A 16,600-nucleotide genomic window follows, 5' to 3' on the forward strand; every position below is an offset into this window, starting at 1 on the left:
AGCATCTGCCAGTACTGGCCTTAAGGTGCCCTACCAGCTGATGTCTGAAGAACCTATCAAAAAGTGCTATAGAATGGGTAGAGCTCTGGGTGTCTTTTCAAGCTCTCAGCATAGGAGGCCTCTATCTCCACCCACTTAATTAGCATGCCTGCCTGCCAGTACGTACAAGCAAAGTTCTGTTCAGTCCAAGATAATGAAACTGTTGGGGCTTTTGGACTTGGTTCGGTCCTAAGTCCCTCCAGAAAAATAGAGCTGCTGAGTAACACAGCATTTTAAAGTATGTGGATGAGGCATAAATCCAGACTCACAGCGCTTTGAGGTTTAAAAGAGAGTAATCTTTACTGTAAAGATGATTTACATGGAAATATATCATATTCATCTGTTTCAATTTTCTTACTGAAGCAGAGTACAAAAGCTTAAAAAGTAGTTTCAGAAGCAACACACTGCAAGCCTTTATGGCTGGGCTGCAAGCAGACTACATGCCACACACTGGCAGATCAAGAGAGCTGAGCCTTAATGCCTGCTTCTTGCTTCTGCAAGGCAGATACTGATCTGAATTTCCTAAAGAAGGGTGGGAGCCCACTGTTGGAATACAAGCAGCAAGTAATATAGAACAGGCCTACCTTGTAGGGCTAAAAAGGTAAAGGTAAAGGTATCCCCTGTGCAAACACCAGGTCATGTCTGACCCTTGGGGTGATGCCCTCTAGCATTTTCATGGCAGACTCAATACAGGGTGGTTTGCCAGTACCTTCCCCAGTCATTACCGTTTACCCCCCAGCTAGCTGGGTACTCATTTTACCGACCTCGGAAGGATGGAAGGCTGAGTCGACCGTGAGCTGGCTGCTGGGATTGAACTCCCAGCCTCATGGGCAAAACTTTCAGACGGCATGACTACTGCCTTACCACTCTGCACCACAAGAGGCTCTACCTTGTAGGGCTAGATGTCACAAATTGCGAGGTCCTGTTCATGTGCTCAGCAGGGACACCTGGTTAACTACAGAATAGGATGAGTTATCAGAGGCCTTTTCTTTCAGATGGGAACACCCACTTCCTCTTCGAACAAGAAAAGAAGAAAAGGCTTTGTTCTCACTCTCAGAGTCTGATTTTCTACGTGTGTGTATGTTCTCAATTTTAGAGCAGCATGTAAAACGGTTTATGTTGTAAGCTTGGAGCCCTGACCTGGCAAAAAATGCTAGATCAGTGAGCATGATAAACTTTATTTCTTATTGTTCCAGTGTCTCATTGAAGCTATACCTATAGGATTTAAGGTAAAGCATTTGCTGTGCTCCCTCAAAGTGTGCTAAGAGTAGAACCTTATGGAGTAGGGGAAAAGGCAATCCTCTTTTGTATATTTTGGTGACTTTTGCCAGGCATCCATGCTGGTTGTAATGTCTGGGCATGTGCCGAAGTTATTAGGGGCCACAGCCAGATCCACAACAGATTCTGATAGCAGAGGGTAGAATCTGGTGTGGGCATCTATTCTTTCCCAAAATGTGGTGGAGGTTCAGAATTCTCTGCAATTACTCCAATGCCCACTTGATGTCACTAGAGAGCACATAGGTACAGCTCAACTGCTTAAACACCTTTACAGCAGCCCTTCAGAGCTGGCTTCACCAAATTACTGGTTGAATGCAAATCCATCAGAAACACATACCTTCATGCTGTTATGGTTGGCAGGACCCTGCCCTACAGGTTGGTATGCAGTTATGAACAACCAGCAACACTCATCAAAAGTCTGCCACAACCTGACTCCATCGTCCCGGTCACAGGTTCGACATGGCAGCTTCAATCCAAGACATGTCCAGCTCACCTCTCACTGACCCCCTACCCCATTGTATTTGCTGAGCAAGAGGTCCGGCAGAGTTCTGTTTGCCTAAAAACTTCCTGGTCAAGATTCTCAGTCTCTCATCTACAATCCACTGTGAACCTATCTGCCAAGGGAAATTACTTCCCAAACATTTAGACACTGCTAGACAAGATAAGTTACTTATTAAAAGCCTATCTCCTAGCCAAGATGAGGCATTTTTCTAATATCCTGTCTCATGGAATATTCCATCCTGTGTTCACCTGGTCTGTTTCCCCAAAACATATATAAACAGTGGCTTTGCCAAGCCCAAAGTGTACATCTGATGGCAACCTATTCAGAACACCCTTCACACTGCTGGCTGTGTCATATTTCTGCCTCACTACTCTTCACGACCGGTAAATATACTTACAACCCTTTTCCTCACTTTATTCTCCTATCCATTAAACTGCTAGTGTGCTAGATATATATTTTGCTTATTGCTATTTATTGTTTTCCTTCCAATAAAGATTGTTATTTTTTTACCATAACTATCTGTTGTCTGCCTTGAGTTCTAATTACCTCATAAACATTGGCAAACAATCCTTATTGATATGTTACCAGGCCTCTCGTAAAGCAGTTCCCCATTGCTCATATACGAGATGTATAAATGCACACACATCTCGGACATGTGTGTGCATTTCTGGTGTAAATGCCAACAGGATGTATGCTTATATGGAAGCTGAAAGCCCTTCCCAAAGCCACTGTGGTGGTCCAAAGATGGATAGAAAATGTAAACCTATATATTGAAATGATACTTGGGACAATCCTGTTTGGAAAGACCACAGGCAGAAACTTGTGGTTGAAGAAGAAGAAGAAGAAGAGTTGGTTCTTATATGCCGCTTTTCCCTACCCGAAGGAGGCTCAAAGCGGCTTACAGTCACCTTCCCTTTCCTCTCCCCACAACAGACACCCTGTGGGATGGGTGAGGCTGAGACAGCCCTGATATCACTGCCTGGTCAGAACATTTAATATCTGTTTTAGACACATATCTCCCTGTGTGGGTCCTCAGGTTGTATGGCCAATGAAAACCAGACTTCAATGCACTCAAACAGCAGCTAGATTTCAATGAGCCCCATTGTAACAAATATCAGAAATCTGGATCCAAGGTCAGTGCATCCAATCAGTAGAAGGGGAGGAGTAATTTTTGCTAATTTTCTACTCTCACTGCAACCTGCTCATTTGCTTTTCATGTTGTTCTTGAGGGTCTCCAATCCCCGCAGAACAGGACTTCAGGGAGTTCAGTGGGCTGCAGACACCCAGTGTTGTGCATTCATTAAGACAGTCAGGCTAGCATCTGTGAGACCCAGATCCAAATCCCCACTCATGGCATCAAAGCTTGTTGGGTGATATTGGGCCAGTCACACACTCTCAATCTAATCAACCCACAGGATTGTTATAAGGATAAAATGGAGGAAAGGAGTCTGATGGAAGCTGCTTTGGGTCTCTTTGGGAGAAAAGCAGCGTACAAATTCACTACATTAAATAAAGTCAGCTTGGTGTAATGCAGGGGTCTCCAACCTGAGGCCCATAGGCTGCATTCAGTCCCTGACCTCTTTTTGTGCGGCCCTTGATTTGGACATCAATGCCTTGGTTAACAGAAACAGCCACAAAAATCACACTGACTAAGGAAACATGTGTAGCAAAATAAAAGGATTCTACAGTAAAATATTGTTCCAAAATGGATTGCATTAAAGTTAACATTTCTTCATTTACCTTTGAATGTTTACTTTTGATCTAAATAAGTAGGTTAATAATTTTGTTACATTTTGGTTTAAGATGTGGCCCTCTGTAGGCACTGGGCACACTAATGCGGCCCCCATGTGCCAAAAAGTTGGGGACCCCTGGTGTAGTGGTTAAGACTGGCAGCTTCTAATCCAGCAAGCTAGGTTTGATTCCCTGCTCCTCCACATGCAGCCAGCTGGGTGACCTTGGGCTAGTCACAGTTCTGACAGTACTGTTCTCACAGTGCAGTTTCTCTCAGAACTCTCTCAGCCCTACCTACCTCACAGGGTTTCTGCTGTGGAGAGAGGAAGGGAAGGCAATTGTAAGAACATGAATATTTGGTTCAAATCTTGATTAGTTATTACTCTGACAGATTCTGATAGGCATTCTTACACACATTTTAATTCATTAATTTATTAATTATATTTATATACCGCCCTGGAGGCTCAGGATGATCAGGATGCACAGCCAAACTCTACTGAACTGGCTAAATGTTTCTTTTCATACAAATAGGAATGCACATCCTCATCCAGAATCACCTGTTGTGACTGTACATGGATTTGGACAACTGTATATTGGCCCAATTCCCCCAAAGCATTAGGCATGTATAGGGGTTAACAGCATGCTCACCTGGAACTGTTGTGATTTTTGATACTATTGTTTCCATTGCTAACAGGATCATCCACTGTACACTTTAGAAAAGCAGCTGGTCTTTTTAGCAGTGAGAACAATTATACCCATAAATAAAGTACATGTGGTTTATCCCTCTGTGCATGTTTAATTTGTTTGAATTACAGCTATAAAATCCAGCAAAATGCAAGTAAACTGTGCTTTGAAGAAAACATCAATAGAGCCAGTTCTCTTGGTTGTTTGCCTTCTGTGACTCATTTTTGGTGATCAAAACAACCTAGCATTACGGAAAGAAAATTACAGTTTTGCTAGATCCTTTTTATGGCACTAGTTCCTAACATTGATGTGTTTTTTTTCTTTTTACAGATACTTAAATGGCCCTTAGATGAGTTCTGTAATCTCACTTATTCACATAGCTCCATTGATCATTACCTCATTTGGAAAAATAAACTTGTATGGTTTTCTCCCCCCACACACACACACACACATATAACCCTCAATAAAGAGTTATGAAAACTTAAATTTCAGGAAATGTCAAAGACATGCTGTGCTTTCCCACCATTTGATCTTTAATTAATTTGTTCTGCATATAAGGCAACCTAATGTGAACTCAGAAAATACCTGAACACAACATTCACTTCCCACAAATATTAAGGAAAGTTTGAAGTGTTTATGGAAAATCCAAATGAAAGAATCAGAAACGTAGTCAACTCAAAATTAGTTGTTCCCATTTGCGCAAAATGGGAAATCTTCCCATTACCTTTATCCTATTAATTCCTTAAGAAATGACAAAGGGTAGAGCAGCAGTGATCAAAGCTAATCAAGAAAAAACATTTTCCATAACTCTGCCCATTGGCTGTTTCTTGAATAAACACATCTGAAAGCTTAGAAGCATGACAAATATCTCAAAGTAACCTGAGCCCCAGAGGCCAAAGGAAGACAGATTTAAAGTGTCTATCATATTAACGGAGTCTTTCTGTTTCATTAAAAAAAACCTGGGTGTATTACACAAGGAGCACAAAACTTCCCAGAACTGCTCTACTGCCAGATTGCCAAATGTAAAATTGATACTCTAATCAATGCAGAAGGTCAGCTGAATTATTCAACTACTGAAAGGGTGACTATCTCAAAATAGTTGAAGAGCTTTCCAATTATAATAGAACACACTTCTTATGCTAAAAATTATATTAATTCTAGTCCCAGTACAGCAAGCCAGAATCTCCTTTTATTTATCTGGGCAGCCTACCCTAGACTTGTTTGCATATTGTAACTGAGTGAGTGGGTGTGGTTTTGTTTTTTATGTTTAGCTCTCATTGAGCTGTCATTCTGCAATGTTCTTTTCTTCAAAATATCTGCAGTGCATACGCATCCATTTGTCTCATCTTAGTGACAGCAGCTCATATGCTAAATTTCCATGCATGGATTGTCCTATAGATGATTTTCCACATGCAAAAATGGTGCTGGAGAAGGTTAAAACACCATACATCCAGCACCAGGGGGCCTATGACGATCTCGTAACAAACAGGGAGTCATGTCAGCAGGGGACAGAAGCCATCTCAATCATTTTGTTTCCAACAGGCAGCTGACACTCTTTACTAAAGCTATCATTGCCAGCCCCGTTAGTCAGTTCATGTAAGCAGAACTTGGGGTGCATGCATCGCATCAACACACATAATTATCAGTGGACTCGAGATTCTATGTGGATAAGTCATCTAACAAGTTAAAATTACATTCCTAGTATCACACTATGCATCAAAAGTTGGCATTTTTGTGTGTGTGTGGAAAAGAAAAAGATGAACACACATTTTCAGACATCTCGGAGGGGTTAACTAAGAGCCAACAAAGAGAAAACATGAATTCCCAGTCTCTAGGTGCATTACTACATCACATTTATTCAAATAGCTAAACTTTTGTTGTTATTGTCAGCCATTCAGTCATGTCTGACTCTTGGCAATACTATGCACAGCTGTTGCTATGATCCCTGATCCTACGCTGCATCCCTCAGCCATGCGATGTACTGGCTGTTGTCCACTCTGACTACGTCCAACCACTGTGCCCTTTGTTGGCCTGGCTTCTTTTCCACTGACCAATCCTAGCATAATTTTTTCTCCATTGAATTGGATTGCATGATATGGCCAAAGTAAGTGAGCCAGAGTTTCGTGATTTTGCCTACCAATGATATATCAGACTTTATGCACTGTAGTATTTCCTTGTTTGTGACTTTTGCTGTCCATGGAACCTGCAGAAGCCTTCTACAAATGAACAGATTCTTCTCTTGTCCAATCTTTTCATTGTCCAACTTTCACAGCCATGAGTGACTATTGGAAATATGATAGATCTAACTCAGTGGCTCTCAACCTTGGGGTCGGGACCCCTTTGGGGGTCGAATGACCCTTTCATGGGGTTGCGGCAGGGCAAGCAGCTTGGCCAGGGGGGTGCCATCCACACAACAGGGGTAGTTTGAGATAGAGCGTTCATCTCTCTGGAGCAGCGGAAAAGAGCGAGATCGGCATGGTGGGACAAGAGTCAGAACTGAACTGAGAAACCCCAGAAAAAAAACAATTTATATGCAATCATGAACAATGGATCTTCACGCCATTGGTCAGCTTAGGTTTAATTTCTGTGAAAGAACACTTGCATAATTTTATGGTTGGGGGTCACCACAACATGAAGAACTGTATTAAAGGGTCATGGCACTAGAACCAATGATCTAACTAATCTACATTTGGTAGTCCAATATGTCCTTGCTTTCCATGTTTGGTTGACACGCATCATTGCTGAGCACCCAGAGCAATTCACCATTTTATTTCCATACTGCAATTGCCACTCACATCAATTTATGATCCAAGAAAAATGAATTATTGAACGCATTTGATCTCTTCACCATCAATTGTTATTATATGTTTGTTTTTTGCAGTGGTCACCATTTTTGTCTTTTTTATATTTAAGAAAAGGCCAAATTAGTTACTTCATTGACCTTTGTAATAAGCTGTTCTAGGCCTTCCTGCATTTCTGACACAAAATATATCACCAGCGTACCAAAGATTATTTATATTCCTTCCTCCAGTCTTAATTCCAGTGTGATTATTTGAGTTCAGTCTATCATAATGATCTCAGCATACAAATTAAACAGGAAGGGGGAAAGAATACAACCTTGGCACATTCCTTTGTCTATTTTGAACCAGTCAGTGTCACCCAATGGTAGCTTCTTGGTTTGCATGGAACAGTTGCATCAGTTAGATCAAATGCACAGGCACCCCCAAATTCTACAGGACTTCCCATAACTTGTTGTGATCCACACAATCAAAAGCTTTGTACTCAAAGCAGATGTAGACATCCTTCTGATATTCCCGTGACTTTTCCAAAATCCAGCACAGGTTTGCTATGTGATCATGAGTGCCAGCTTGAACATCTGGTAATTCTCTTTCAATGGTCGTTGCTATGTGTTGATGTATGATCTTGAGCAGGATCTTACTAGCATGAGAAATGAGGGCTATTGAACAGTTATTGGAACAGTTTTTTAGTCACCCTTTTTTGGTAGTGGGATGAACACTGATTATTTCCACTTCTCTGGCCAGTTATTAGTTTCCCAGATTTTCTGCCACAAAGCTGTAATGGTTTAATTGGTACACATCTCAGCAATTCTATGAGTATGATGTCAATGCCTGAGGCCTTGCTGTTTGGCAATTGACTCAAGGATCATTCAACTTCCTCCTCAAGAATGGCCGGTTCAAGTCCTATTTCTATTTCACACTGATGTAAATGACATCCTTAGAATCATAGAATCATAGAGTTGGAAGGGGCCATACAGGCCATCTAGTCCAACCCCCTGCTCAACGCAGGAACAGCCCTAAGCATCCTAAAGCATCCAAGAAAAGTGTGTATCCTTCTTCGGTACTTGTTTTAAAGTGTCTTGAATGGCGATATAGAAGTTTTCAGTTTCCACCTCTGTTGCATCAGTTGTCAGAATGTATACTTGGACAGCTGTGAAATTCATTGGCTTGGCACAAATTTTAATTGTCATGATTTGATCATTTATCATCGAAAAACTTTTCACTGCTCGAGAAATGTTTTGCTTGCAATAAAAGCCATACCATTCCTTATAATGGAGTTGTGTCCTGAACAGTAGATGCTAAAATCCTCCAATTGAAAGAAGCCATCATCCGTCCAATGTAATTCACTGATGCTAAGGAGATCAATGTTCAACCAGACCATTTCTCTTTTGACAATTTTGAGTTTTCCTTGAGTCTGTCCTCTAACATTCCAACTTGCTATTTGGTGCATCTTCATAAAGCGCAGACCTCTGCTTTCACCACTGGCAGCATCAGCAACTGGGGTTCCTGCTGGATTTGCCCCAGGCTCATCATAAAATCCAAGATTACTTGCTGAAGGTCCTTGCTCCTCCCCAGTCACTTGTTGGGTACTTTTTGGCCTGAGGGGCTCACCAGCAAGCTCAAGTGTGCATGGCTGGGTTAAGTAGCTAACCTCATTAATTTTAAAAAGACACTGGAACTGGTGACAATAAAATGGAAGCCAGGAAAGAATTGAGACTATAATCATGAACACAGTGCAAGGTCTGTTTCTAAGCAAGACGCATGGCATCAAGCAGGAACAAAGATCAATCCTGACAAATGCTCTAACCTAAATCTACTGCTATTTTAGGCTCAGACACTTGAAACCAGGCTAAAAAAACCTAAACACTCTATACTCCTTCAAAAACATGCATGGGCTTTGGCAAGTTTCCCAGGGAAGCGCCTGTCTTTCTATGGGCTTGGTCTTTGGATGCAAGAGACTCGGGGCTGACAGAGAATGAAAATGAACAGCAGAGGACACAAGAGTGGCCCACCTGGCTTCCTCGCTCCGTGTTCAGTGGGCGTGGTGCATAATTCACAGGCAAGTTTGCATCTGCAGCTTAGCTATTCTCAGCTCCCAAAGATTCCAGCCAGCCTTGCCCAGTCTTCTTCCAGCTGGCACTTACGCCTGGACCACTTGGCAGGCGTCTGCCACCATGCACATTTGACAGTAGCATTTATAGAAACACAGCAGCGATGAACTCACCCTCCCATTTGTGAACAGCTACTTATTTTGGCAAGCATGTCCCCTCTTGCAAGCACATTCTCCCTATCTTCGAGATCATTGAAATGTTATTTATATCCTCCTTTCTCTGCATAAGTCATTCCATTGTCTTTAGATCACTTTCGCTGGAGGCAGGATGTAGCCTGCTGTCCTTAGGCCAACCTTATTTCTGGTGCAAACGTGTTTTAAGTAATCTCATTTATGGCAAGGGTGCCAGTCTTTGCCAGCATGAATTGTTTTCTGTGGACAAGCCTGGCATACACATACACATACACACACACACACACCCCATATGACATTGCAGAAAATAGGCACACAATACATTTATTTTATGAAAAGAGCATGCCTGCCAGAATTCTGTGACAGTTCCATGTGGAGAATGGCATGTTGCCCAATGACTAGAGCACGGGACTTGGTTTGGAGAGAAATGGTGTCAAACCACAGCTTAGCCACGAATGTCCTGGGTGTATCCTCAAGACTCCATACACAGCGTGCCAAGAAAAGCTGAAGTTAGAATCCCATATAAATCATTCAATTTCAGCAAATTTGCATGTTAGCAAACTTCCTTCTGTTTCTCATAGAAACAGCGAGAAACTAGGAGCTGAAGATTTCACTGCTTGCAACACCTGCTCAACAGTCTCTTCCTGAACTCATCCAGCCTTGTGAAATTCAAGGTGCTTCCCACATGCTTGGAATGACTGCAGCATTGGTCCTTCGCATCACCCTTGCCTTACGAGCGCTCTTTGCAGAAACAAAGGAATGAGGAGTTGCTATTTCCGCAGTGCTGAACTCTGAGCTTGAGTGATGCTGTAATATACATACTGCCCTGACAGAAACTTGTCAGCCTCACCTCTTCTGTTGAAAAAACAGCAATAATCAATGCCTAGCTAATGTACTAGTTGTTATTGACAAATGCAATTTGGCTGGTAAAGCACTGAGCCTGCAGGGCCGAAATAAACATCACAAGGCAGAGTTTTTGTAGTTCCAGTGCATGTTGCCATCTATAGGAATTTTACTTTAAGACAATATTAGCACACATAAGAAAAGCAATTTGTAATAAGTTAGGATATTAAAAGCTATGTAAGACTCAGAACTGAAGTGCTATCCTATGGCAACAAATATCAAACCATACTCTCTGGCTCCAGATTAATTAATCCAGAACAGAACAATACCTACCTGCCTCATGCCAATCATAAAAAAAGATCTTCAATCTGGGGGGGAAATCTTTGCCACTATATCGCTCCCTTGATTGTAACTGCAAATGAGAATCCTTGCCAAGCAATCTTGACTATGCACAATTTGAAATAGGGTTGTGCATTTTGGGCCAAATCAGCTGCTTCGGCGCTAAAGCAGCCCCGATTCGGCAACAGATCACTTTGGGGCAGTCTGAATCGGCCTCCCAGTGCAAGCAACAGATCCGAAGCAGCCTGCTTTGGCCACTTTGGAGCTGCTTCGGCACTTCAGAGATGACCGTTGGGAAGCTTACCTTGTTTCCAGCCTGATCTGGCTCTTCCCGCCCTCTGCCCGGGTCTGTGCAGGGCAAAGGGGGGTGAGCGGAGGAAGAGCACTGTGGACCAAGTATTGCAATGCATTTGCAAAAGCTAATGCATCTGCAATGGTTAGTCTTGCAGCTGCTTCCTGGAAGAAAAAAAAAAAACAGAAAGGTAGGTGGAGGGGAGGAATGCTTGGGTGGGAAGTTAGCCAATAGGGAGGCAGGTTTTTTTGGGGAAACATCCTTTGGCCACTCAGAGAAAGGTTTTCATTTCTGAAAATCTTTTCTTTGTGGCCATAAGGCTACATAAGATTAGGGGGTTTCTTTCCAGCTCTGTTCTGTTCCTGGCTTGCTGCTGAGCTAACCTGGTCCTGGTCTCTGGTAGAGACAGATTCTGACTCCCAGGCTGCTGGTCCTTGGTGGTTGGCTTGGCTGTCTTCCTACGCTGAACTCTGGAGGATCATCACTGGAGAAGACACATCTCAAAGGTCTGGCTGAGGGACTCCTCTCTCCTCTATATTTCTCTGTTTTTCTCCTTCTTCTCCCTCTTCTGACTTTACTTCTTGTTTTTCCAAAAAAGTTTTCTTTGGGTTTCTGTGGGTGGGGTGTATTTGGAAGAAGGGTTGTTTTGGGGTTCAATTGTTGCTTTTGCTATTTTTGGGTGGTGTCTGCCTAGTTGTGGTGATGGGGGTGTTTCTGGCTGTTAAAGTGTGCTGTTAGTTTTATTATTGTGGGCCTGTGTTGGCTAATTGATGAAATCGTTGGAGTGGAATTGTTGTTGCTGGTTTTTTGAGGGGATAGGGGCACAGTGAGTTCCTTGTTTTTGGGGAGTGCTGGTTAGAGGTAAAGGTTGTTTCTGGTGTTTTTCCCTTCCTTGTAGGTTTGCATTTGTGTGATTTTTGTGGGGGGACTGTTTGGTTCTTCTTGGGGTGCCCAACTGGGACTGCCCCTCTAAATAGGTAGTAAAAGTGATAGTTTTAGGAAACATTTTAAAGTCCTACTAATTTTTTAGAATAGACAGTTCCTTTCCTAATTAGCCAGCTCAGGATTGTATTCATAAGAGAAAAGGCAAGCGGGAATTCTTAATAACAGCTTAATAGTTTAAAGCCACCTGCAGGGGCTGTGCCCTTCTCCACTGAAGGCCAGCTTTCCTGGTAGAGACAGGACTTGATTGAAAGGCCACCAGTTTCAGGGGTTCTTAGTGGAACAGGTGGGGGTCTTCTGCGCTTCTCTGCGGCCTTCCTCCTAAACTTCTTGTAGTCCTCACAGTTAGCTTTTGCAAAACCTACAACTTCTAAAAAGGTTTTTCCTCATTCTTTCCAGCTCTAGGTGAGCTCGGGTCATTTAAAGCTAGCCAGGCTTAGCATCAGGTGCCTGTAGTTGTTTAAAATCCCCAAGAGAAAACAGGAGCAGAAAACCTCCATAGAAGACAGGTCAACTTAGAGTCTAAGAAAGCAAAAAAGTAGTTGGGGGGAGGTTTAATATATTTCCAGCCAGGTTTACTTAGACACAGGTGTCAGTGCAGGTAGTGCAGGGCCTCTAATTTCCCTGTCTCTAAAGGTAGACTAGACACAGAGTTTGGCCAAGGGTAACAGAGATGAGTGGAAGGAAGGAAGGTCCGGCTAGGGGGCCCTGGGGGGCAAGGCCACCAAGAAAACAAGAGGGGTGGAGGGGAGTAGGGAGTGAGAGGGGGATGGAAGTGTCCTTCATCCACCTGTGAAGAGGCCTATCCTTGGTCGACCTTCCACTACTCTGACCTCTGGCCAGAGTGGTGCAATAAACAGCGCCCAAAAGGGTCTCTTTATTGAGGCGGCTGCCGGGGTGCCCCCTTCAAAGGTGCAGCAGGTAGGGGTGAGTGCTGGCACTGCTGTGGGGCCTGCTATCCAGGCAGCTCGTCCTGTTGCTGCTGTTGCTAGTGAGGCACGGTGCCATCAGGAGGAGTTGCCTGATCTTTCTCTCAGGGTGAGATTTGGCCCCATTGGATATAATGGGGTGTATGGGGGCACCCCCTCTTTGGAAGCCCCTAGGATTGGACCCTTTGGTCCAATCTTCTTGAAAATTGGAGGGGAGTCAGGGAAGACCTTTCCTGAGCTACCCTCGAAGTTTGAGGGGTGTAACTTACACCCAACTCCTCCCCCAGCCCCCAGGAAGGGTGGGGAAGCAGGGATTTCCAATGGAAGTCAATGGCGGCATTGACTTTCATTGGCGCTGAAGTACTTCGGCTGCTTTGGCTGCTTTGGCTGAATCTGAATCGGGACCAGTTTGCACAACCCTAATTTGAAATGGTAGGGACTACTTTGGATATATGTAAAACAGATTCTCCCTTCACATAAAAAATCATTTATAGAAATGTTCATCTTATGAAATGAGAAATAACAGTTAAGAAAAACCTTTTAACACTTTAAAACTACATTACTAATTTTTAGCAGATGGATAGATTCCAATTTCCCATGCAATTTTACCGCATTACCCACCTTGTGTAGTAAGATTCTTCAGTGGGGAAGTGTGATGTGTATTGCTGTATACAGTATTAATTAAATCAGTAATTACTCATCATTGGTGTCAAAAGATTTCTCAGAGAGGTGCAGGGTATGGAGATGTACTATACCACACAGAAATCAAGATGTTTAGCAGAGACAAAATCCTCAAACTTTTTTCCAGTTTTCATCATGAAGTTGATGCCTTTCTCAAGAAAGAAAAAGGTCAAGAAACAGTTTCTCACTTTGGATAGATTTTTACTTTGGCTTTCTTAACTGGTATGACAGAGCATCTAAACATGCTGAATCTAAGGTTGCAGGAAAAAGGAATGCTTGTGTATGACATGTACTGTAATCTGACCTGAAAACTCTTGAAGCAAGACTAAAGAGCTGGGCCCTGTCAAAGCTACCACAGTTCCACAGGGCCTGCAAAATGCAGCTCCTCCACCAGGGATTTGGTGAAGGTCAAGGACATCTCTTGAGCAACCAGAACTCCCTCCCATCCAGATAGGCTCACTCTATGGAGCTGCAGTTGTAATGCTACAATGATCAAACATTCTATAATTGCCTCTATTGCATTGTTACTGACAGTTATCGGGTCAACTAGTCCAACCCCCTGCACAATGAAGAAACTCACAACTTCCTGCTCACCCACAATGGCCCCTATTTCATGCCTAAGTGATCCCCCCACCAAAAATCTCCAGAATCCAACCTGGTCTGGAGGAAATTCACCTACCAACCCCAGAAGCAATCAGCAACTCCCTAGGTATGCAAAGAAGGGCCATAGGAGACAAGCACCAACACATCTCTTCCTGCCCATCCACTCACAATCTGCCTAAGTTAATAAATTCTCTGTAAATTGCCCTAAGCTGCAAGGGAGGGCAGTATGCAAAATACATAAATATTTTGTGGGGCAAATAGGTGGAGGCAACTTCTTAGGCTGCAATCAACTAAAATTTGAGAAAGATGGGAATCTACAGTTCAATATTAAAAGACATCAAAGCACTGAACATGTATTGCAGGTGGAATTCCAGAACAGATCCACTGACTGCCATAAGCATGGAAAGGAAATAAGAATATGTCATAATCCACTTGAAGCCACCGGAAAATGCAAGTAACTTTTTCCAGATCAAGTTAATTGATTTGCAAGCCAAAAGCTAAAGATAATTATGGTTATCTAAGATGCATTTATAAATAAATAGTCTATTAAACATTTAAGATCAGAATAGAAATCTATCAACCTAAAGAAATTTGCTCCAGGCATGTTCATAGTCCTTGGCAGTACATGGACCTGTGGGGGGGGGAAACTTTTTCCTAAATGAATATTGTGAAATCCATGTGTGGGTGATGATTTATAGATGAATATTTATATAACGCTTCAAGGATTTCATAAACCTGAAGGATAATGTCAGGGATGATTCTGTGAGAATCCTGGTGTAACCTTCAGCAGTTATTTTATGAAAACCAAGAGACCAGGGTTTAAGATGCATAACAAGTCTACGCTAGGAATTCAGAAGACCATTTGTTCAAATTTATGTAAGACATCCTATTATGATGACAATCCTGTTTTATGCTTGGCAAGATCAAAAGACAGAGATTTTATAAAGATGCATTGAATGAATACATACATTTTATCTTTCAACCCAGATACTGGGAGGAAAAGAAAAGCAAACTTGTGTTTTCTGGTTGCAAATGAATACAATACAGAAGGAAAACATATCTGAACACACACAAATGTATAACAATTTCAAGGTAAATAACTATTAGAAAAGAGAAAAAAATAGAGTGAAATTATCTTTAGCTTTTGGTTTTTAATAAATACAAATCTCTATCAAACAATAATACACAAAATAGAGATCTCACTTTGGTCTTTGAAAAATCTCAAAGAAATTCTTCAATAAAAGGGGAGAAAGCTTTGTTATTTGACAGGAATGTGATTGAAAAGTTCTTTATTACTAAGAGTGCTCTGAAATAAAAATTATACATCGTTTGGTAACAGAAGAGTTCCTTCATTTTTCACTTTGGCATCTCCAAGTTTCTTTCACATAATCAAATCCTGCAGTACTTGCCATCATCCTCTACTGGAGCACCTCTGTGCCAATTCAGAGTATATGTGCGGAATTATAATACCTTGAGACCCTTCACCACCTCCATTCTTTGAGTAAGTGCCCATTATGCGAAGTGTGTGGCAAAATGCTTGGTTACTCCTCACAGAAGGATCCAGGGGCCCTGTTCTTTCCAGACCCCTAGAGGACAGGTCCCAGTGTCTCCTAGTGACAGCAGCCATTATGCATGCATGTTGACAGCCTAGAAAGTTGGCAAAGTCATGATGAAAAGCATAACCTGCCAATAATTAATGGGGAAGGAAGAGGGGGAATGGGGTCTCTGGAGCCATCACATGAATCCCTCCTTATGTATTTAGCTGTGCATCAGTACACCCATGCGATGGGATGGGATGTTGCATGCTTTGCACTCTGGTCCGATACAACTTAAATTAGAGGGGCAAAAGAAAAGGAATGAGAAAGGTTTCAATAGCATCCTCAGGCATTTACTTTCCTACTCAGAGATCAGCCTTAGGTCACCGAAACAAGTATAATGAAGTTAAGAAAAAGAACATCTTCCTGCCAATACCAATTAAATAAATGGATTCTGCAGCTCAACAAACTGCTCTTTCACTTCGGGAATTCACTGAAATAGAATTCAAAAGGCAATATAAAAGAAACATCAGTACGATGTACACTTGGCTTACCTCCATTTTTATTATTTATTTTACTTAGCATAAGACTCCCTGTTGTATCTGACTGCATTTATTGCAGTCTCTTCCCACCCATCTCATGCCTTGCTTGATTTAGATCAGCATGTCTTCTGAACGGAGGGAAGAAGTGAAATGTATGATCCATGCCTAGATGGGATGAATATGCTGTCCTCCAGCCAGTTCAAAACTGATGCATGCTTCTGGCCAGTGCTCTTTCTTCCTCCTGTACTTGTAGCTCTACTCATAGCACATTAAGCTCAGGTAAAGTAAGCTTACCTTTTGTTCATACATTATCCTGTCCTGTCTCCTTGAAACCCTTCCTCTGTCAGAATAGTGTCAGGTCCTTATAATAAATTCTCCCATTTGGGTTGCCTTGTAGCCATGATTTCTCCCTTGGAAATTTTACAAAAAGGGAAATAGTCTTTTCTTCAGAATGTAAAGCACTGTGGCCAAAAACAAAGCAAGGGCAAGGAAGATGAGGAGTTTATCAGTCAATTCCCTGCGATTGTATTTTGTAATGAGTTTTCGTCCCAACTGTATCGTTCCAGACATGGATTTGAACTCCTCATTTGCATCCAGGATGGTTCGTGAAGAACTGACTG

The 16,600-nt window shown here is 42.3% G+C and overlaps 1 protein-coding gene across 1 annotated transcript in view; it reads right to left on the reverse strand.

Annotated features, from left to right (window-relative positions):
* Nucleotides 1-313: 313 nt before the first annotated feature.
* Nucleotides 314-16,600, reverse strand: part of BNIP1 (BCL2 interacting protein 1) — a 30,728-nt gene continuing 14,441 nt past the window's right edge. The window contains exon 6 of the mRNA XM_077327038.1: nt 314-16,597. Coding sequence (XP_077183153.1) covers nt 16,401-16,597 — 197 coding nt within the window. The 3' untranslated portion in view covers nt 314-16,400. The remainder of the gene's footprint in view (nt 16,598-16,600) is intronic.

Source organism: Paroedura picta, chromosome 3 (genome assembly GCF_049243985.1).
Source record: "Paroedura picta isolate Pp20150507F chromosome 3, Ppicta_v3.0, whole genome shotgun sequence".
NCBI classification, from domain to species: domain Eukaryota; kingdom Metazoa; phylum Chordata; class Lepidosauria; order Squamata; family Gekkonidae; genus Paroedura; species Paroedura picta.